Below are 23,465 nucleotides of genomic sequence, written 5' to 3' on the forward strand. Positions count from 1 at the left end.
AAGGTACCGCGCCCCAGGGGACCCCAGCGGGAGGCGGACCCCCTTTCTCCGCCGTCCCCTCTCCGGAGCGCCCACCTGAGGGTGGACCTTCCCTGGGGCCGGCGCGGCGCCTCTGCCCCTTGCCCAGGCTCTCGGTCCTCGGCACCTCGGCTCCTGGCCGCCCTTCCCGCACCCGCGGGGGGTGGGGGTGGGGGTCCGAGCCTCCGCCCGACGTGAGCCCTGGGGACCGAGACCGGCCTCCCCGCGCCGTCCCCCACCGCCCGCCTTCCCTTGCAGATGCCCAGAGGCTGCGCCCTCCTGCTCGCCTCCCTGCTCCTCGCTGCGGCCCTTTCAGCCACCCTGGGGCTCGGGTCGCCGGTAAGTGCAGGCTGGGGAGCAAACGCTCCCCAAGCGGGTCCCCTTCTTTGCAAAGGGGGGCAACCGCATCAGAACCAGGCTCGGGGGAGGGTGGGTGCCTTGTGCCATCAATTCTGCCTCCGGGCGGGCGGGAGTGGGGGGTCCCTGCCGCGGGGAGCTGCGCAGGGAGGGGCCCGGCTCCTGCGAGCAGACCAGAGGGGGCTGGGCGGAGGGCGGCTGTTTCCGCTCAGAGGCTCCCTCCTTTCCTCCTGGCACCTCGCCTCTCCCAGTGTGTAAACAGCCCCTGGCTATCGACCACTAAACATGGACACTGCTGTACTTGAGGTTAGCGCCTCGGACGAGTGAGAAGCAAATCTCATTCCATTCAGTTCGGTAGAGCGTCAGTACACCGTGTGCAAGCTGGTGTTATCAACAGGTGTTCTCAGCATCACTTAAAAGCGAGTGGGTGCACTCTGAGTCTGTGGTCTGCGGCGCAAAAGGAAGTATTTGATAAAGCAAGTAGCCCTATTTTCATGTCAAATATAGCTTATCTGCAAATCTGGAATTTCTTGCAGCTTCCAAAAGTACATGCATTATTCTAAGTCCTGTATCATGCCTGGAAGGTCTGAGTGAATTTCACTTAATGTCCTTCTAATTTCATTTAAAGCTCCTGCTTTAACAGTCTGCAACTCTCGGCTTAGTATATGAAAGAGTAACTAAAGTGTGTTTGTAATTTAAGTTCTGTGATTATTTGAAGTCAGTAACTTCGCAGGCTGCCATGGCGGGTTACACAAGCAGAAGCGGCCTTTGGGGCTGCTTTGAGCCGGCGCAGCCGGTACCAGGAAGATTCTTGCCATCTGAACCCCTTTCTCCCATTTAAGGTGAAGGAAAAGAGAGGCTGGACCCTGAACAGTGCTGGCTACCTTCTTGGACCACGTAAGTGATGCGGGTACATGGCCTCCCGACACCGAACCTGCCCTTCTAGTGCTGGCTGTGGTGCTTGCGCTCATCCTGCTGTTTCTGAAATATGGGGGTGGCCAGGCATCGTTCTGACACCTCGATATTCCAGTCTGAGTCTGATAAAGGGGAACAGGGGAGTCTTCCATGAGACTCTGAGGCAGGATGGTTTCTCTGTAGGTTTAACTGATTCCCTGAAAGGCAGCCCCCCGGATGTCCCAATTCTCAGTCTCCTCCCCATTTGTCCCCCCACCCCCAGCCTTGGGGCACCTCGCTCTTTCTTGAACCCTGACCCATCCTGCAGCCTGCAGCTTGGCAAACCCTCAGGGCCCTCTCCTGCCTTCTCTGCACCCTTCCCCCTTTTTACCCCCGTTCCTCGTCCTGGCCAGTCTCAGCTGCTCGGCACATTGGCCCAGGCCTGATACCTCCGGAAGCCTCTCCTTCCTCTGGCTCTCCTGCCCTGCACCCCATGGGATTCCTAGCGTCGGACTTTGCTCAGGCTTTCCCAGGTGACCGTCTTGGAAGGCAGACATCCCTTGGGGCTCTGTTCTGGGCCCTCTCTTGGGTCCCTCTGTGTCTCCCTAAACGTTCCCATCCACTCCTTGGCTTCACAGAGCACCCCCAGGTCAACTGACCCCAGCCTTATCTCCATCTTCCGTGAGCCCAAGCCTGGGATAGGAATTCGCAGGTGACCTGGAGAAGCCAAAACATGCTCGCCCCAAAACTAAATGAGAAGGTCCCCTTCCTGCTCCAAATCTGTCCCTGGAGCCGCCCTGCAGGGTGACTGACACTTGGTGTCTCGTCCTTGATGTGACACCGTCTGGACTCGGTGGTGCAGAGAATCCAGGGAGTCTAGGGCAGCTGGGGCCTTCAGAGACCCCCTGTTCGGCAGCTGCATTTACAGGGAGGCGCGAGCCCGGGGCCCAGAGACCAGCTCGCTGCTGTGGGATTCCTAAGTGGGCGCAGAGGGCGGCAGGCAGCGGGGGAGCGGGTGTGTGCAGACAGGCCACGCCTCCAGCGCTAAAGGGCACAGCTCTGGGCAGTGCAGGCTACGGCCACTGCGGCCTCCCCTCGCCCACTCAGCCCCCACTCTCTGCTCTCTTCACGTCCTCTGTCTGCAGTGACACCTTCAGATTTTAATTGTCCTAAAGGAGGGGGCGAGGGGAGACCTTTCACTTCCCATCCAACCTCCTACCTACTGGTAGCTTTCAAATTTGCAGGCACGGTTGATTTGGGGACATCCATCCACCTTAAAAAAAAATCCTCCTCTATTTATTTCCTACTTTCTTGCCGGAAACGAGGCAAACAACTCATATACAGCTCACATCCCAGTCCTTCCAGAGTCGCTGGGAAGAATGGTCCCCGATTAAACTACCCCGGGAGCTACTTTTAGTTCTTAATCCCCAAGTGTAAGTACAGACTCTTCTCCCACCGCAGGTGGTGGTTTATCTGACCACCTGGAGGGTGCCTGAGAGCCGGGCTTTGAGAAACACAGGCACAGAAATGACAAAAACTAAATGGGGCCACAGGCAGGATCTGCTGGGCTTCTTTAGTCTCAGATGAACGCAGCAGCCGGTCCCCACGTGGTCTTGTCACTTCGCCTGCAGGAGGCAAAGACTGATTTAAAGGGCACGAGTTTTCCTGAACCCTTTGCAGCCCTGAGTTCTTCCCCTGAGAAAGCACCTCGCCTCTGTGCCACTGGCCCGAAAGAAAGAAGGAGCCCTTCAACAGAAATACTTGTCCATGTGACTCTGGCATACTGAAAGTGTGTTTATCAAGAAGATTTAGGGAATTCCCTGGCGGTGCAGTGGTTAGGACTCAGCGCTTTCACTGCTGGGGCCCGGGTTCAATCCCTGGTCGGGGAGCTAAGATCCCACAAGCTTTGTGGCACGGCCAAAAATTTCTGTTAGAAAACAAGCCGTTTCTCACTATCAGGTTGGATCACCAGAAGCTGTCCGTCTGGACTAGCCATCTGTCAGGATTCTTTGCAACTTCACACTGTGCTCCTGACTTCTGTTCTCAGGTCAGCATAGAAAATGGCAACATAAAAATGCTGAAGACAGTTTGAGCCTGACTGCACCCAGTGGCCTTTGGAAGCGCCGGGTTACTTATCATTCCTCCACATTTAATGCCAAGACCTCTGTCTCTGGAAAAATGAATTCGCTTTCTTTTGTCTGGGCTTGGAGATGGTACAGTCCACCAGGCCAGGTAGCCAGAGACCGAGAGCCAGACCTTCTCCTTTAGCCCGGAGAGGGCCCCTCTCAGGCCCTTCTCTTCATTCCAGGGCACTTGGTGGAGAGCACTCATTCTTTCTTTCCAATACTTCTGATTTTGTTTTTGTTTTTTTGCCCGTGCCGCTCAGCACGTGGGATCTTAATTTCCCGACCAGGGATCGAACCTGGGCCCCTGCAGTGGAAGCGCGGAGTCCTAACCCCTGGACCGCCAGGGAACTGCAATTACCATTCCCCCGTGTCACTCCACCCAGAGTGTGCGCCTGCGTGCGCACACACACACACACACACACACACACACACACACACACACACACACACACTCAACCTCCCTCCTTCCCTCCCCTCCTCCTTCTGTCTCTGTCTGTATCTCTCTCCCCGGCTTCAGTCTGTCTCCCACACAGCAGCCAGTGATCTTTGAGAAATAAAATTCTGATTACATCAGAACTGCAAATCCTGTGGTTCTCCCCCGACCCCGTTTTCAGGAACGCAGGACTCCAGCCCCTGTCCTCTGCCTGGGAGGCAACCAGCTCAAACTCCAGCCCCCCCGGGGCCCCCTTGGCACTCCCCTCTCCCTGCACCAGGTCTGCGCCCCTGGGGCCGGTGCCCTCTGCTGGCCACGTGCTGCCCCCTCTTGACTGGAGGCTCCCCTCTTGTTCCGTGGGGCCCCAGCACCTGGAGAAGAGCTGTACCCTGGCCTGGCCCTGGCACGAGTTCCTCCCTCAGGTTCCACGGAGAACAGCTCCCTCTTCCATGGTTTCCCTACTTGGCTTTGTTTTTACAGTCCGTTGTGTTACGTGTTGGCTGTAAGCAGCCATGTGCCCTTTCATTACAGTGGCAACACTCAGGTGCTTTCCTCTGATTTGCAAACAGATGCCATTGACAACCACAGATCATTTCACGACAAGCATGGCTTCACCGGCAAGCGGGAACTCGAGCCTGAAGACGAAGCCAGGCCAGGTGAGAGGACTTTAATCTCAGGGCACACAGGGCAGTGGGGGGTATCGGGCTCCTGCCACCGCTGACCCACAGCCAGGGCCTGAGCTTGGCCCGGTCCCATCTGTCAGCCGCCAGAAATAGGAGCAGCAAACCTGAGGGTAAGCGCAGGGGCGGCCGCAGGGGCTCAGGGCCTCCACTGCGCTGAGCCGGGCTCTGAGAGGGAGGGAGGGACACGCCGGTGATGCCCCCAGGTGCCCAGGTCTAAGACAGGCACCAAGGTCGTCAACGCTGATCCCCTCTGGTTTCTAGGAAGCATTGACAGGCGGCTGTTGGAGAACAATGTCGTGCGCACGATAATCGAGTTTCTGACTTTCTTGCAGCTCAAAGGTATGTGAAATAGTACCGACATAAAATGCCACCTCTTAGAAGCCTGTGCACATTAAAAACCTGTCAAGAAAGGATTCCACAGACTTCTCCTGGGAAGGAACCGTGGTCCACCTACACACCGACAGTCACGCTGGTGGGTGGGGTTACAGGCGGGGGCATGGGAACCAGCTGCAAAGGGGCCTGGTTCATTCACTCTGCTGGACCCACATTTCTTGACATGGTCACAGCGGCTGTACCTTCCGGGGCCTAGTTACTACGCACAGTCAGGCTCTCCGTAGACCACCTTAAACCGTATCTTGGGAGCGCGGCGAGTGAAGGGAGCCCGCGGCCCGGATCGCCCTTTCACCCTGCGCAGCCTCCAGTGGGGCTGGCTGCATGTCACCCCGACAGCTCTCCATCCCGGGATCTAGTACAGCCGATGGGGGCCTTTCTGTGAAGCATTCAGCCACAGCACTTCTGTGCCTCAGGGCTGTCATTCATGCCACTGTGAGGGTCAAAGCTGCCCCTGTGGACGGGGCTCAGAGCTCACCACAGGGAGGTGGCCTGGGGACACAGTGGCACGTGGGCCACTTTGAAGGGAGACCTTGGGTGGTCAGGTTCTGCACATCACAGTTTTGTTGTCTAGTTGGAAGAGCGAAGACTGTTCTTGGGTTCTGTTTTGATCCATTTGCTCTCAGGCTCCACTGCCTTAGTTGAGGGACTTCAGGTGGGCGTGGGGAGGGGGGAGGGAGTCGGGGGAGGAGACTTGAGGCCTGTGGCTTTTCCTTAGAACCATCCGTGGGCAGGGGGACTGTGGGAGAAGAACTTAGAAACCTCAGGGCCAAGTAACCGATCCCCTCTGTTCGAGCCCAGTGCAGGCTTTGGGGAAATCTCTGCTGGAGAAAATCTGCTGGTGACTTTTCCAGTGAGGGGCAGATGGACTCTTCCGGGTTTTTTGTTTGTTTGTTTTGTTTTGGATGGTGTAACATGGAACTTCTTTCATTAGGAGACATCGACTTTCATTGCCCAAACAGGAATTACACTTTTTTAGAGTCTGACCGTTTCAAATGCATGCTAAGTACTAGAGTTAAATGTGACACGTGCCTCATCCTGGGTTTGCTGCCGGGAGCATCTCTGCAGAGGACGGGCACTTGAGCTTGGCCCTCCCCTCTGCAGACGCCGGGGCCCTGGAGCGCCGGCCCGGCCTCCCCGCAGTGCCCTCGGAAGGCGTGGAGCAGTCCTAGGAGGCTCCCAGGGCGGTGCGGCTCCTTGTTGGCATCGAGGTCAAGCTCGAAGCCTATGATCATCATACGGCAACGAGTGCAGAGTCGACCACCCCCGTGCTCTCTGCCCTGCTGCTGTGCTCTCGTCATTTAAGATTCTTTCCCTTTGGTCATCATTTTCAGGGGCAAATAAAAAACCAGCAACAGCCTGTGATTACCGTTTTCTTCCCCACGTGTGTCTTGTTGCCGCTGCCACCAGTGTGTGTTTAAAAGACGATGCTTGATTACAGTCACACGTGATAGAGGGACGTTTTACACCCAAATTCTACCATCCAGAGCATCTCTGAGACACCTTCTCTCGCCACTCGTGTCCAGGGAACACAGTTATCTTAAGCTGAGCCAAACGTAATTATGAGGGTCAGTCTGCTTCTGAGACAAACAAAACCACAGAGCAGACAGAAGCCCGGCCCCGCGGGGTTGATGCTGGGGGGCAGGGGCCTAAGGAAACCCGGGAGGCCTGTCTGGCGCTTGTGAAGGTGAACAGTGACAACGAGAAGCAGCCGCAGCGCCGGGCCGCGGGTGAAGCGGGGATTAACGCGCACAGCGTTAAGGTCCGTGTGGCCGGGTTAGAAAGGAACTGTCGTAGAAACCGTAAGTGTTTTATGTGCTAAGTCAACGACGAGTTAAAGGCAGCATGTGGGGGCAGTAATAGCAGAGATGGGGTGGTCTTTGGAGCAGAAATAAAAAGGTCACACAGAAGATCCAAAAAGAAAACAGGCGAGGACGAGAAGCCAGACATCAAGATAAATGATGGCCCGTAGGCCCCTTCGCACGAACCAGAGCAGATCTGATGCGGAAGTGGGAGGGATCTTTCCGTGCTCGCTCCCCCAGCAGTGCCTCTCACCCCTGGGGGCCCAGGTTGGCCCCCAGACCACCGCAGTCAGAGTGTGGGCACCCGCCGTGTTTTCCTGCTCCCCCAGGTGATGGCAATACGCAGCCAAGCGTGAGACTCGGCCCCTAAAGACTGGCTTCCGAGAAGAAGTAGACACTGGTTGGTTATCCAAACCCTGCTGGTGGGGCCCCAGCCCCCGCTTCCTCTCCCTGCTCCCTCTCTCATGACACGTGACACTCACTGGCAGCCACTTTCCCTCTTCCCACCAGCCATCCTTCCCTCCTCTGCACATGCCATGGGCAGACCCGGCTGGTCCAATCCCAGCTCAGGGTTCAGGAACACCACACATGGGGTTCCGCAGGCCCCGGGCCTGTCCTTCACTCCCTACCCCTTGCCATCCTCGGTTCTCCTCTTTCACACTGCTTTAAATCGCCCAGACTTGGGTGGGCCCCAGGGTCCCTGGAGGCCTCGTCAGAAGTCGGGTGGCCAGCCCCGCCCACAGTGCTGATTCAGGAGGACAAGGTGTGCAGGACCCGCACTCCAAACAAGCACCCCACTGATGCCGCTGCTGCTGGTCAGGGACCACGCCTCACTTACTCACTCCAGCCCGCAGCCTGGGCTGCCTTGCCTCCTTCCTTCCGGCGGCCATGGACACACCTGTCCCCACCCCAGCCCGCTCTAGTAGCCTCCTTATGCCCTAAGCGCCAGACCCCCACCAACTGCAGCTCCTGGCCCAGCCTCGCTCATCCAAAACCTCTGCACACATCCCTCCTGGTGCCTGGTAAACTCCTCCAGGTCCCACAGGACCCCACTCTGCGGCGGCCGCTCAGGGGCGCCTTCCTGCTCGCCCTCCGCCGCAGGGCTGTGAGCAGGCCCAGTGTGTGCCGTGCTGCCCCAGTCGAGTGCGCACCGCTCATTCCGTCTGCGGCTGTGTCTCCTCACCACGCTGTAACTCCCTCAGGAAACAAACCGTGCTGGGTGGGACAGAGGTGCACCTGGGCCACTCTCTGCGTTCCAGCACGGCACCTGGCGGGCAGGACAGCTTTACAACAATCTCGGGAGTAGAGGTAGGAACTGCCAAGGCAGCCCTGCCTCAGCGCAGAGGCGTGCGCCCCAGAATCGGGCTCTGCAATCTCAGCCCCTCTCAGCCACCCACCTCCTCCGAGCTTCTTCCTCCTTTCCGGAATAACTGCCGTGGGAGAGGTGGTCGCAGCCACAGGTGAGGGGCGGGGGCGGCCGTGGTGCTGTTTGCCGGCCAACAAATTGGTGGACGAGGTGGCCATTCTCAGACAGGCTGCAGAAGAGACCCTTTACTTCCAGAGAACGTGGTAGGAGCTGTCTGCGGCCGTGCCGGATAACTCAGTCGCCAGCCAGGGCGGTATTTTCAAGGAAAAGGGTCCACCGGCCGCCGGAGGAAGTGGAGAGTTCGCAGACAGTCCTGAGAGCCACCCAGGTGGCCAGCCGAGAGGTGGAAGAGGACAGCGTGGGTGGCATTTACCTTGAGGAGGTGGCTGTATCCATCCCACGAAGGCGCAGTCATGCACGCTGATGGCTACGCCCCAGCCCCGCCGCCTGCCCAGAACCACGCTGCTGGGTCATACTCAGTGCCGGGGGGGGGGGGGGGGGGGTGGGGGGGGGCTTGCTGAGCGGGCGCCCAGGCCGAGGAAGAGAGAGCCGCGCTCGGGAGGCCCTTCCGGGAGGGAGGGGAAAGTGATGCTTGAGAGGAGAGGAGAGAGGTACTGGGAGGCTGAGGGGGTCCTAGGGCGGGGCGGTGAAGTCTTAGAAAGACAAAAAATCACAGCTGATTACCTTCTCACGCACAACCCACAACTTCTGCTTTTAGTACGTTGCAAAAGAGAGAAAGAGAGAGAGATTTAGCAGTCCATTTTAAAGTCTGGATCTTACCCTACTTTACCCAAGGTAAAAACGAAGAAGGCTCTAGAAAACAGAAAGCTTGACCACCTCTGATCTAAGTTTAAGAAAAAATGTTTGCTGACTTCCACTTTCCGGAGTGGGTATACTTTTCTCTTACCCTCTTGTCAGCACAATGAAAAGCCCTGGACATTATACATGAAACAAGCACAAGGAGACTCCAAGTCAAGCAGCAGCCCAGCCAGGGAGCTCGGGAGTGAAGGGGGACACGGTGCGGAGACGCTGGGTTTCCTGCTTGCCCCCTGAACAGGGTGAAGAGGTCGATCTGCTCCAAGCTGATACACAGGCTTAACACAGTTCCCATCAAGAAAGAGCATGAAAAGACACAATGGGGACATCAAGGACTGTCGCCTAAAACATATAAAGAACCCTCAAAACTGAACAAAAACAAAAAATCGATTTAAAATGGGCAACAGACACTTCACCGAAGAGGTTACAGAGATGAAAAAAAGCTCAAGAAGAGATGTTCAACATGATTAGTCACTTGGGGGATGCATCGTAAAAACACAATGCGGTATCACTAAACACCTATCAGAATGGCTACAATAAAAGATAGTGAGAGCACCAAATGCTGGCAAGGCTGCCAAGAAAGTGGATGACTCGTACGTCGCTGCTGAGAATGTAAAATGCTGACATCAAACACGCAACTACTGTCCAACCCAGCACCTGCACTCCTGAGCGTTCATCCCAGCCAAATGGAAACCCACCTTTACACAAGAACCTGCACACAAGTGTTCACAGTAGTTTATTCATAATAGGCAAAAACTAGAAACAGCTCAGATGTCCTTCAGTGGATTAAACCCTGGTCATCCACACCATGTACCTACTACTCAGCAATAACAAAATAAGAGATTATTAAGATACACAACAACCTGGGTGAATCTCCAGAGAATTCTTCCAAGTGAAAAAAAATCCTAAAATGTTACAAACTGTATGACTCCATTTACGTAGCATTCTTTTTTAAAATGAAAAATATATATAGTTATTTATTTATTTGGCTGCGCCGGGTCTTAAAGTTGCAGCGTGTGGGCTGTTCGTTGCTGCGTGCTGGATCTTTTAGTTGCGGCATGCATGTGGGATCCAGTTCCCTGACCAGGGATGGAACCTGGGCCCCCTGCCTTGGGAGCGCAGAGTCTTACCCACTGGACCGCCAGGGCAGTCCCTATATATCATTTCTGAAATGACAAAAGTCAAGCAATGGAGCACAGGCTAGCTGCTGCCGAGGGTCCGGGAGGGGGCGGGAAGAGAAGAGAGATGGTGGGAAAGAGAGCGACTTGAGGGATCGCTGAGGGGACAGAGTCCTGCGTCTTGACTGTGTCAATGTCACTATCCTGGCTGTGATATTGTACTAAAGTTTTGCAAGGATGTTACCACCAGGGGAAACTAGATAAAGGGTACACAGCATCTCTCTGTATTGTTTCTTACAATTGCAGATAAATCTACAATTATCTCAAAATGAAATGTTTAACTTTTTTAAAAGCTATTTAAAATATTTTTTAAGGCCCTCGTATGTTCACTGGTGAATTCTACCAAACATGTAAGGAAAAAATTATTCCAATTCTTTACAATGTCTTCCAGGATGCAGAAGCAGAGGGACTACTTCCTAACTCACTCTATGAGGGCAACATTACCCTAATACTAAGACCAGACAAAGGAACTACATGAAAATTACAGATCAATATCTCTTAGGGACATAAATGCCAAAATTCTTAACAAAATATTAGTAAATCAAATCCAATAATGTATAAAAAGAATTATACACCACAACTAAGTGGGATTTAACCTAAGTAAGCAAGTCTGGTTCAACATTCAAAAGTCAATTAATGTAATCCATCACATCAACAGGCTAAGGGAGAAAAATCACAGGAGCATATCAGTAGATGCAGAAAAAGCATGTGACAAAATCCAACACCCAGAGGTGATAAAAACCTTCGGCAAACTATGAATAGATAAAGAATATCTACAACTGATAAAGAATATCTACAGTAAAAACTAAAGCTTACATCATATTTAATGGTGAGAAACTAGAAACTTTCCCACTGAGATCAGGAACAAGACAAGGATGTCCCCCATCACTGCTTTTCAACATGATACTGGAAGTTCTAGCTAATGTGAGAAGACAAGGAAATCAAAATTATACAGGCTGAGAAGGAAGAAATAAAACTTTCTTCGTTCACAGATGACATGATTTTCTGTGTTAAAAATCTGAAAATCAGCCCCCAAAACTCCTGTAATGTAAAAGCAATTATAGGGGCTTCCCTGGTGGAACAGTGGTTGAGAGTCCGCCTGCCAATGCAGGGGATGCGGGTTCGTGTCCTGGTCCGGGAGGATCCCACATGCCGCGGAGCGGCTGGGCCCGTGAGCCATGGCCACTGAGCCTGCGTGTCCGGAGCCTATGCTTCGCAACGGGAGAGGCCACAACAGTGAGAGGCCCGCGTACCGCAAAAAAAAAAAAAAAAGAAAGAAAAAGCAATTATAGTAAGGTTGCAGGATACAAGGTTAATATATAAAAGTCAATCACTTTCCTATACAACACTAGCGAACAAGTGGAATTTGAAATTAAAAACACAATACCATTTATGTTAAAATACTTAGGTATAAATCTAACAAAATATGTACAAGATCTATATGAGGAAAACTACAGGGACTTCCCTGGTGGCGCAGTGGTTAAGAATCTGCCTCCCAATGCAGGGGACACAGGTTCAAGCCCTGGTCCGGGAAGACCCCACTTGCTGCGGAGCAACTAAGCCCGTGTGCCACAACTGCTGAAGCCTGTGCACCTAGAGCCTGTGCTCTGCAACAGGAGAAGCCACCACAGTGAGAAGCCTGCACACTGCAACAAAGAGTATCCCCTGCTTGCTGCAACTAGAGAAAGCCCACGTGCAGCAAGGAAGACCCAGCGCAGCCAAAAATAAATAAATTTATTTTAAAAACTCTACAAACTCTGATGAAAGAAATCAGAGAAGAACTAAATAATTGAAGAGATATTCCATGTTCATGGAGAGGAAGACTCAGTATTTCCAAGGTGCCAGTTCTTCACAACTTGATCTATAGAATCAACACAATCCCAATCAAAATCTCAGCAAGTTATTTTGTAAATGTCAAAAAACTGATTCTAAAGTTATATGGAGAGGCAAAAGACCCGGAATAGCCAACACAATATTGAAGGAGAAGCACAAAGTTTGACTGACACTATCCAACCTCAAGACTTACTATAAAGCTACAGTAATCAGGACAGTGTGGTCTTGGTGGAAAAATTAACAACTAGGTCAATGGACCACAATAGAGAGCCCAGAAGCATACCCACATAAATACGGCCAACTGACCTTTGGCAAAGGAGCAAAGGCAATACAATAGAGGAAAGAATGGCTTTTCAGCAAATGGTGCCAGAACAACTGGACATCCACATGCAGAAAAATGAATCTAGACAGAGACCTTATACTCTTCATAAAAATGAACTCAAAGTGGATCACAGACATAACTGTAAAATGCAAAACTCCTAGAAGATAAAATTGTGATCTATAAAAGAAATGACTGGTGAGCTGGACTTCATTAAAATTAAAAACTGTTCTGCAAAAGTCACTGTTGAGAGACTGAGAAGACAAGCCACAGACTGGGAGAAAATGTTTGCAAAAGACACATCTGATTCAGGACTGTCACCCAAAACACACAGAGAACCCCTACAACTCAACAGCGAGAAAACGAGCGGCCCAGCTACCAAGGGGCTAAGACCTGGGCAGGCACCTCACTAAAGAAAATGCACAGGTGGTAAGCAAGCACATGAAAAGATACTTAGATCTTTTGTCCTCAGGAAACTGCAAATTAAAACAACAACGAGATACGGCCACACACCTATCAAAATGGCCAAAATCCAAAACATTGACGCCACCCAACGCTCACTTCTGCCCACCTGGGCCCACGACCTTCGTAAAGAGAGCTTCACCTGCAGAATGAGCTGTGCCTTTCCCCTCCAGCTGTCCTTATCCTTTCCTCAAACTGCTGTTCTCTTAGATTCTCTAACTTCTCCCATCATTTTTATCTTGGATGAAAATTCCACCTTCAATTCCTTAAACAAGTATATTTACTTCTTACAATAATTTGTCTATTGTGGTTTTAAAAGCTTCACCCCACTGAAACTAGACAATCCCTGGCAGAATTTTAGGTATTGGTGCAGGGTTTAATAAAAGGGATAAAGGTCTTCAGAGCCGCGACGAGGGTTACGAGTAGGTTCCTGCTGATATATCGCAGCCAATAGAAGCTTGTCTCTTAAGGATGGTTTGCTTGCTCCCACATTTTCTGTATTGTGTATAAGCTTGTGGTTAACTGATAGGGAAGAAGATTTTCAGCATGTGCGACATAAATATATATTTGGTCTCTGCCCCCGACATAGAGTTCCTAAAACTCCTGTAATTTCCTGAATGATAGGGGCGGTAGGAGCATCTTACACAGAGCACCTGAATTCCTTGGAATATCCTAGGTGGTAGGAATGTCGTTTGTTCCACAGAGGTGATGCTTGGTGGGCTCCTGGATAGCTTCAGAATGGGAGCTGGTCTCCAGAAAGACCAAACCATTATTAGAAGCTTGTAATTTGCAGCCACGTCCCCATCCCCCAGGGAGGGGAGAGGAGCTGGAGATTGAGTTAATCTGCATGATGAAGCCTCAGTAAAAATCCCTAAACTACAGGGTGTGGAGAGCTTCCAGGTTGGTGAGCACATCCATGTGCCAGGAAGGTGGTGCACTCCAGCTCCAGGGGACAGAAACTCCTGTGCTCAGCACCCTTCTGGACCTCGCCCTATGTACCTTTTCATCTGTTCATTTAAACCCTTGATAATAAACCAGTAATGGTAAGTAAAGTGTTTTCCTGAGTTCTGTGAGCTGTTATAACAAATTATCTAACCCGAGGAGGGGTCATGGGAGCTTCAGGTTTGTAGTGAAGTCAGACAGAAGTGGGGGTAACCTGGGACCCACTATGTGTGATTGGTGTCTGCAGTGGGGGCAGTCTTGTGGGACTGAGGCCTTAATCCTGTGGAGTCTGAATTCAATTCAATTCAATTACAGGACACCTGAGAGTTGGAGAATTGGTTGGTGTTGGAAAAAATTAAAAACACCACGCATTTGGTGTCGGAAGTGTGAGTAGAGAAATAGTTCTCTTTTAGCGTGTGTCATTTTTGTTTAAATGACTTTTTCTCGGATTCTTGAAAAGATAAGATGTAAGCTAAACTGCATTTCTGGAAAAACAAAAACCCAGCAGATAATCTAACCTAATCACAAAGGTGGCCCATGTCATTTAGTACACAGAAGGTAGAAAGATGACAAGGTGGTTAAATTTGCACAGCCACACCCAGAAATAAGGACATACTATTTTTATTTTTATATGGTTTTAAAATAGCATTACTTCTCTCTCAGAAGCAAAAAGACGTGCTTTCATGTTTTTTAGTCATCCTACGTAACTTTAACTCTGGGCATCAGAGTGGCTTTATTCACAACTCTACTTTGGCTTTTACTTCTCGTACTGAATTTTCTACAAGTCGTACTGACTTAATAAATTCTCTCCACTGAGAATCCCTGCAGGGGTCATGCCTTTCCAGATGCCCTTTCCCTAACTTTCAGGCTTCAGCTCAGTGTACCTGGCCACAGCCTGAGTATCCTCAGGCAGCACCAAAGGTCCCTTAGCTCACAGGAGCCCAGGCTCCAGGCGGACTCCCCTGAAATGCCGGGGTCATTGCCCTAAGGATTGCTGCTCACCTTGCTGGTCAGGGCTGCCTCCGGCCTCTGCAGGGGGCTGTACCTAGTTGCAGGGTCTTTCTAGGCAGCTGTTTGCCTCAAAGTAGTCCTGGAGGACACTGTTCCCTTCCCCTCCCTCCACACCTGCACCGTGCAGCTCCTGGGCACTTACAATGCGCCTGATGCAAATTGGAATGTGCTACAAGTGTAAAATACACACTGGATGTCAAATATTTGCTACATACAAAGAATGTGAACTATCTCAATCATTTTTATTTTGATTATACGTTGAAATGATAGTGTTGGGGATATATGGGGTTAAATAAAAGATTATTAAACTGATTTCACCTGTTCCTTTTTTACTTTTCTCATATATGGCTACTAGAAAATTCTAAATTATATGTGGTCAGCAGATATTGCAGTTGGCAGCACTGCCAAGAGGGACATGGAAAGGAGGGCAGCCCTCCCAGAAGGAGTCACAAAGCCCCCCATTTCCAAGTCCCCTTCCAGCCCCCAAGGGTGAATTGGGCTAGGTGGGCTCCTCCACAGCGTCCCCTCCCTGCTCTGTCTCGAGATGTTGATGGGACTGAAAGCACGCAGAGCAACAGGGAACACTGCTCATGGAGAACTCCGCCATCCTACAATGCTTGTCTCTACCTCCGGCTTTCTGCCACAGAACCCAGATCCCAAGGGGTCACAAAGGCGTTGAAACAGAGAAGAATTAAGAATTTCTTTTCCCCGCTTTGGTTCCCCATCAGAGCTAGGCTGTTCCAAACACAACTCTACAAATCATCAGCTTACTCCTTGGCTCCTGGCTTACTGATGTGCCTAGTGGCCAGGCCCTATGACCCCACTTCTTTTAGTGGTGTGTTTGTAAATGAGCTTTCTAAACGTTCTCCAAGGGGCCAATACTATTAATGAACACAGAAACATAACGAGTATATTTTTCCACTATTAAGTTAATTACAACAATGGAAGACATGTCAAAATTTTATTCCTCTTTGCTTTTACAATAGAACCAAAAGAGAGTCAACTTAATAACTTATCTTACCTGCTGATTTCTGCAAACTAGTTACTTTACAAACAATAATAATATTATAACAATAATTATGGAGAAGTTAATTGGATAATAGAGCTTTTCCACAATTTAAATGGAAACACATAAGAAACTAGATAATTTTCAGTCCCACAACTCAAAATGCTACTGACCAAACCAACCCTGCTGTCTGCATTTCACTGTGGCCCTAGAGGAGAATTACCTAGAGGTAATTCCTGTGACTCTGGGGAAACATCTACACTCAGAAATTCTCCAAGGTATTCAGTAGTTCTCTACAGATTTTAAGTTGTATCTTAGCAGCCTATCTGGAGAATTTGTTTCTAAACAATTTAGGGGAAAATCATTATGGCTTTTTATGCAGAGAACCCGCCAGAGGAAGAAATTCCCGGGAGAGGGTGAAGTCAATAGGAATGGACTTTTACTTCTTCTCTCCAGGGCCTGCTTCCACCCTCCATGACTCAGTGTTAGTGCAGACAATTCTCCCAGGATCACAGGAACACATGCTCTCTCCTCGGGTCCAGACAACAGCAGTTATGTCATGCACCTCCTCAAAAACGGAGGGAGGGTTTTAATCGCCAAATCCCTCAGAGACTCTGAGTAACCCCTTGGTGCCCTGACGCAGAGGGAAAGCTTGATTTTAATGATGAAGCTGTTGGTGTAGACCTGGCCTCATGGTCCTTAAAACAACTTTTCTAAACGAGCTTTCCTTCAGAATATGGAGACAAAATCTACATGCATGCACATTTCACCACGTTGTACTTGACTCAATTTTCAACCCTTTGGATTTAAACTCAATATGGAGAATCTGCGACAAGCATCTCCCGAATTCCTCTAAGATCATCTGCTCTGCCAAGCTCTCAGAGCAGTGCTCCTTCTCGGCCTCTTCGCCCTGAGCCAGCAGGCAGGCGCACGTGGCTTCCACCACCTCCCAGGAGATGCATGAGGATGACTGCCTGTCAGAAGCAGACCAGTTAAAGGCCACGTTCAATCACTCCACTGTTTTTAAATACCTTTCGTATTCAAGGAGACATGTTTGTCAAAGCATTGTAAAGAATGTCTAATGTTGTCTTCCTAACACTGGAAGCTATATTACCTGTCATGACATAAAGGATTGCTCTTAGAAGAAGAATAGAGGTCAGCTGAATCCGTCAGCTCCTAGACGTCCCTCTCACGGCAGATCCTAAATTTTCTCAAACTGAGATCCACTAAGGAGCCCAGAGACCTGGGCTGCAGTATCAAGCCCATGGGCTGGGCAGCGGTCGAAGCAGCAGGAATCTTAGCTAAGACAAGCCATGCAGCCTTGCTCTAAGCTCTGTGCACAAGTCTACCTGAGGAAAGCAGCAGTAGGACAGCTACCCAGGGCACCGGCCCCTCCTCCCAGCGGCACTTGCGCTACAGACGCACAATGGCTCTGAGGACTCGCCTCCTAGGGGGCGTGCTGTCAGCATGGCCTTGCCTCGGAATGCCCCCTGGATCCCTGAAGAGGTTCTGTTGTACGGGACCAGCCACTCTCCCCACTGGGCTCAAGGGGCAACTGTGGCTTAGCTAGATAGTTGCCCAAGTCATGCTCAAACTGAAAAAATTTAGGAAAACTATAAAGTATTAAAAAGTGTTGGATTATGAAAATATAGACATTGGGATTGGTTAAAATCTCTCTATAAAGGCAATACACAATGACTTTTGTTGAAGATGAAAGAACAGGGCTGTCCTCAGGTCAAGAGTCTTAACATTTTGAGACCAGACTCCAACGTATGGAGCCCCTATCACATCCCCATGTCAGGCAATGTTTTCACATATAATTTCACAGAAGATGTAGCCATGTTTCAGTACATTTTTACCAATGACAACCTCTGCAGGTCACAGTGATGAGTATTTCTGATGTCTCTAACCAAATAAGCATGAACTTGGCTTTTCTACATGTTATCAATTAATTAATGATATCCAGTACTTTATCATGACATGACCCATCACAGAGAACTCAAAGAAACTTTTTAAAATGGATGAATCTAGTCCAATATATAATAAAATTATTACTCAATCTTTGAGACCTGCTAGGAGTATAATATGACCTCAAAATAATTAAATGGGAAGATATCCAACTAAAGTGGACTCCATAATCACTTTAGTAAGGAACACAGCACACACCGAGAACATCTCTCTGCCGTCACTTCCTATGGTAAAGAGCGGTTCGGGTGTTTGCTGCCTAGAGAGCATGCCCTTGCCTCCTGAGGTCCTGTAGGGACCTTCTGCTCTTGTACGAAACCAGGGGTAACTCAGATGGTCAGGACAAAAAGGTCAAGCTAAGGGGACAAATAGGACCAAGCGAATTCGACAGCAGGCGCTCCTCTGAGCTAACAGTGTGTGATCTAGGGTTGGTCAAGACAGAGAAAGAAACTGGCGTCTTCCTTCCCCATCCCTTGTCCCCCACCTACAGACAAACATGCTTTCTTTCCAGTGTGTAAACTGTTTTAACTCTCCTCTCAAATTTCATCTTTTTTTTTGGCCACGCTGCACGGCTTATGGGGGGATCTTAGTTCCCCGGCCAGGGATTGAAACCGGGCCCCGGCAGTGAAAGCGCGGAGCTCTAACCACTGGACTGCCAGGGAATTTCCAACTCTCCTCTCAAAATAACCTTGAATTCCCCTATTAGGAGGGTTAGTTCAGAGTACCTACCTATCTTTTCTGAATTTTGGTAGTCCTGAAAATTTAGTTGTTGACAAATGATGGCCGCCTTCAAAACCTCCGATTTCCATATAGTTTGGCATGTTCATTAGTGTTTTTCGTTCTGGGCTTTCTTCATAATTTTTGCAATCGATGCATTTGCATATAGAAGAACACATAATTTTGGCCTGGTAATGTAAAATGCGTCAATAAAATTAGGTTGTCCTACCGTTCATCAAAAGCCAACAAATTCTATTTGGATCTTAAATAACTTTATATCTGTGTGTGCACGCACATATGTAATCTGCAATTTTCATACCAAAGAAAGGCAGAAGTGAAGAGGGGCAGGTGACTGTGATGTGAAGAGAGGTGGGGAGGGGCCCCCGAGGGCCAGTGGGCGGGTGTGGGTGTGAGCCCCGAGCAGAGAGTGGGGTCTCTCCCTCGACCAGCGGAGCACAGCGAAGGCTCCATCTGACCCTTGTTCTAATCGAAGCCTGCCTCAGCCGGTTATAGCACTCCAGCCTGACCACCCTTCTCCTTCAGCACCGAGGGTGTCGTGCTGGCTCTGCTGTTGCAGAGAACGTGCGAGTGGGTAGAACATGAAACCCACCCGAGGCCGGGCCTGCGGTGGGCATTCTAGGGGGAGGCCCTTCCTGCTTCCTTGTGGGTGGACTTTGCTTCTTGTCACACAGTTGTGTGACACTCAGGGCTGGGGACCAACCCCTTGCTCAGGCCCGGCCTGGGGGCAGTCAGAAGGCTGGCCCTGTGACACTCTGGTTTCCAGTTTCCTCTTAGTTTCAGCCCCTGGGGGTTTCCGTCTGTCCTTTCCAGCTCAGACATGCATCTAATGGGGTGTGTTTTATTCTGCACCTCTGGGTGTTTTGAATAGGAGGTTTTTCGAGATTGCTAGTCTGTTGTAATGCCGGACACTACAGGACATCAGCACTTTGCGTGGGCCACTGCCCGGCAGAGGAAAGTGGGCTGACACACTGTGTCTCGGCAGCCAGACGAGCTGCTTGGGAGCAGCTCCTGCTGCTCAGAGCACCCAGGTGAACACTCACCTGAGGACAGGGCTGCCCCCACTACCCCACCCAGAGCGTCTCCGCCCTGCTCAGCAAGGAAAAGGCCCACCTCTGGGAGCCACCAGGTGCTGGCCACTGAGGGGAGCTCCAGCCCCTGGTCAGCAGCTGCAGGGAGGGCAAGGCCCTGGCACTGGGCACCCTCTGCTGGACACTCAGGGCGGGCTCGGGGAGACAACATGCTCCCAAAGGAGGCCTGAGCTCATTTACTTGATTCGTAAGGCGTAATTCACATTTGAGAAATTAAGGTAGATTGATGGGGGCCCTTTTAGAAGCCCTGGAAGGAAGAAATTAAATTCTATTTCTCCCTTTAAATTGAAGATTTTTTAACCACAAAGTTACTTAGGCCATATATTTAGCTGGTTTTTAAAAATAATACTTAGGAATTGCTGACTGACCTCAAAGCATTCACAGTAATTCTTAAGGCAGCCTGACTTCTTGCAATTACATCCTTTGCTGTGTCGAGGCTTAACGTCTCCCAATTGTCCTTTCCCAATTTTTTGTTGGAAAGCTTCCGGATTTCTATCAAGACATGCCTAAGACAGAAAATGCAAAACTCCATCAAGATATATTTTATTATTTAAAAATAATGTTCAGTGCAAAGTACCTGGCTTGCCCGACGAGCAGTGTGCCTCATCTCCTCACATCGTTGAGGAAGTGCATCACCCCCCCATTACATTTTAATTCATTTGAACACTTAAAGGTAGAAAATTTATGGACAGTAAAGATGTGATGAAAATCATTGTGTCCATGTGGACATATTTCCTTCCTGCATCTCTTGTACTTTTTTTCCTGAGATAGTTGGGATCATGGTACTCTGATACCAGCTCACGTTTGCTAAACGTGCACTGTGTTCCACTTTCTGTGTGATTTATACGCGTTCTCTCATTTAATCCTCACAGCAACCTTGTGGAGGAAACGCTACCACTGTTCTTGCTGTCTGCCGGATGAAGAAACTGAGGCACCGAGAGGTCAGATGACAGCGACCAAGTGATGGAGTCCAGTTCCGGTCCCTGGGCTCACGTCCGGCCCCGGTTCTCAACCACCAGGTGCCTTTCTCATACATCACGCTCGGCTTTTTATCGTGCTTTGTCTGTTTGACTCTTCTACCTCTCTGCTACCTATCTAGACTATTGTCAATGACAAGGTGAGGCCGTGCTCTTTAGAAAGCTGTGCTGGAGCAACGCGGAAGGCACAGCGGCAGCCCCCGTCCTCCCTCTCCCCTCACCGGTGAGCAGCGGGGATCCGGTCGGCACCAGAGCCCTGGAGGCCCCATCGCTGCAGAAGGGCCTTTGCAGTGAGGCTGCCGTGTTTGTGTGCGTTTACTTTTTACTGCAGCCCGAGGGATGGTGGACGTGATGAATCTGAGCATGTGTGAGCCCCGTGCGACCCCCACCAGACCAGGTCAGAGGACAGTCCAGCCCACCCATGCCGAGGTCCCTCATGACTCCTCCCTGTTAACACACCCCTGAGGGAACCTCTATTCTGACTGGGATTGCTTTAATTTTGCCTGTTCTGGAACTTCATCTAAGTGGAACCATTTGGTGTGTTCTTTTCCATCTGGCTTCTTTCATCAGCACCGTGTGAGATTCTCCGGGCTGTGGCACAGAGCTGTGGGTCTTTGTTTTTCATTGATGTGTGTCACCTGTTAGATGATACACCCCGACAGATCTATCCATTCTACCACTGAACACACGGATTGTTTCCAGTTTGGGGCTATTATGAATAAAACTGCTGTGAACATTTTTTTTTTTTTTTTTTTTTTTTTTTTGCGGTATGCGGGCCTCTCACTGTTGTGGCCTCTCCCGTTGCGGAGCACAGGCTCCGGACGCACAGGCTCAGCGGCCATGGCTCACGGGCCCAGCCGCTCCACGGCATGCGGGATCCTCCCGGACCGGGGCACAAACCGGTGTCCCCTGCATAGGCAGGCGGACTCTCAACCACTGCGCCACCAGGGAAGCCCTGCTGTGAACATTTTTGTACAAGCCTCTGGTAGACATGTACACTCATTTCTAGGGGCTCTGTTTTTAGGAATGAACTGCTGGATCACAGCACATACAAAGGTTTAGTTTTAGTAACTATTGCCAAACAATTTTCCAAAGTGCTGGTACCAATTTACATCCCTACCAGCAATGCATGAGAATTCCAACACTTTTTTTTAAAAATAAATTTATTTATTTATTTTTGGCTGCATTGGGTCTTCATTGTTGTGCACGGGCTTTCCCTTGTTGCAGAGCACAGGCTCTAGGTTCATGGGCTTCAGTAGCTGTGGCTTGTGGGCTCTAGAGTGCAGGCTCAGTAGTTGTGGTGCATGGGCTTAGTTGTTCCGTGGCATGTGGGATCTTCCCGGACCAGGGCTCGAATCCGTGTTCCCTGCGTTAGCAGGTGGATTCTTAACCACTGCGCCACCAGGGAAGTCCCCCAACACTTTTCAAATAGAACTTTTTATACTTTTAATTGCAGACAGTATCCTTTACCCCTGAAGAAAAGGCTACTATACTGAAGCTTAGATGCAATTGAAGCTGTGGATCTGTCTGTATCAAAATTGATATTTTCAACTGATTTATCTATAATTCAAGAGGCAAGTTAAAGTATTTTAGAAAAAATAAACAGCCCAACCCTGGCACAGTAGGAGAGCCTCAAGTCCACAGGGGATGGCCCTCAGTCTCCCTGGGTAAGTGAGAGGACACCAAGCCGTGGCCCGAGCAGGTGGGCTGTGCTCCTTCTCTGCTAATCTTTTGTGCCCACGGGAAGGGATGAAAACTGCCCCTAGTGCATTTAGCCTTTAGCAGGTGGCCTGCGGGGCTCTCCAAGGTGCCGTCTGCCCCTAGAGTCTCCCTTCACCGGGAAGCCAAGGAGAATAAAAATCAGTCTACGTAACGATGGCCGAGAGCTTTCACCCAGCTTTCTTCACACAGTGGACCATCTCGCCTTTTCAGACTACACTCTTTGAACTCAGGCTTATCTGCTGCATAACACAATCCAAATTTATAAACCTCAAATCAAGGCAACGTGGAGGAGGACGCTCTACGGAGGCCGAGGAGGAGAGAAATGTGGACGCGGGCCGTGTGTCTGGGCCTTCGGGCGATGGCGGGCGGGTGCCGGGGCTTCACCTCCAAGGCCGATCCTCAGGGAAGCCGCCGGGTCACGGCCGAGCTGATCGAGCACCTGGAGCGGCTAGCGCTTGTGGACTTCGGCAGCCAAGAGGCCGTGGCACGGCTGGAGAAAGCCATCGCCTTCGCCGACCGGCTCCGCGCCGTGGACACGGACCGGGTGGAGCCCAAAGAGTCAGTTCTGGAGGACAGATGTCTGTACCTGAGATCCGACAATGTGGTAGAAGGCAACTGTGCTGAAGAACTGCTACAAAACTCCCACCGAGGTGTGGAGGAGTACTTTGTGGCTCCCGCAGGTAATATCTCTTGACCAAATCTGGATGAAAAAGAGCCCTTCTCACACCGCTGAGTAGCTATTCTGGGAAGGGGTGCCCTCTAAAAACGTGGAGGTGCAATGACTGTTTTGTTAGGAACACTAATGCTCCCACTTCCTTCAGTCACCTGAAAAAGTGATGGCTAGGTATCTTTTAGTAACTAACTCTTTTGAAGACAGAATTGGGAAAGATCTAGCCAAAATAAGGCAGAGTCCCTGATGCCCATGGAAGTAGAAGGTATTGCCAGTTTCCAAGGAAATGGATCAAATGTACTCACAGGCTTTTCTGTATGGAAGACTTTATCCCCTCCCCAAAAGACTGTCTACCGAACTGCATTTAAGTGAGTTTTTCTATTCATGTAACTGTTAGACATTGTATCTGATCACTGTGTGACAACCTGAGTTGTCCTTTTCAGTTGCTGCTTCCAGTGACTTGAGCAGCCTTTTATCTTTACTGAACACCCTTAAATTTGTTCTTGGGTACCCACTTTGTTCCAAGCAGAGGGCTGACTTTCTGCTAAGGTTAGGAGGCAGCTTTGGGAGGTGGTGGATATGTTTATGGCCTTCATATTTGTGATTTCATGTGTGTATACTTAACCCCGAACTCACTGAGTTGTATACATTAAATGTACAGCTTTTTAC

The 23,465-nt window shown here is 50.3% G+C and overlaps 3 protein-coding genes across 3 annotated transcripts in view; 2 read left to right on the forward strand and 1 right to left on the reverse strand.

Moving 5' to 3' along the window:
• Positions 1 to 276: 276 nt before the first annotated feature.
• Positions 277 to 6,073, forward strand: GAL (galanin and GMAP prepropeptide; the record flags this gene model as incomplete). The annotated part of the gene is made up of 5 exons (XM_082843843.1): positions 277 to 357; positions 1,218 to 1,272; positions 4,398 to 4,484; positions 4,773 to 4,850; positions 6,006 to 6,073. 5 exons carry the CDS (start codon positions 277 to 279, stop codon positions 6,071 to 6,073), a joined length of 369 nt encoding a protein of 122 aa, XP_082699969.1.
• A 10,329-nt stretch (positions 6,074 to 16,402) lies between these two features.
• TESMIN (testis expressed metallothionein like protein) overlaps positions 16,403 to 23,465 on the reverse strand; it is a gene marked incomplete at both ends in the record, with an annotated part of 36,753 nt that continues 29,690 nt past the window's right edge. The window contains 2 exons of the mRNA XM_082845040.1: positions 16,403 to 16,610; positions 18,331 to 18,506. Coding sequence (XP_082701166.1) covers positions 16,403 to 16,610; positions 18,331 to 18,506 — 384 coding nt within the window. The remainder of the gene's footprint in view (positions 16,611 to 18,330; positions 18,507 to 23,465) is intronic.
• LOC309964967 (glutamyl-tRNA(Gln) amidotransferase subunit C, mitochondrial-like) lies at positions 22,449 to 22,820 on the forward strand (the record flags this gene model as incomplete). The annotated part of the gene is made up of 1 exon (XM_082844166.1): positions 22,449 to 22,820. One exon carries the CDS (start codon positions 22,449 to 22,451, stop codon positions 22,818 to 22,820), a length of 372 nt encoding a protein of 123 aa, XP_082700292.1.

This window comes from Leucopleurus acutus (genome assembly GCF_964270905.1).
Source record: "Leucopleurus acutus genome assembly, chromosome: 8".
NCBI classification, from domain to species: domain Eukaryota; kingdom Metazoa; phylum Chordata; class Mammalia; order Artiodactyla; family Delphinidae; genus Leucopleurus; species Leucopleurus acutus.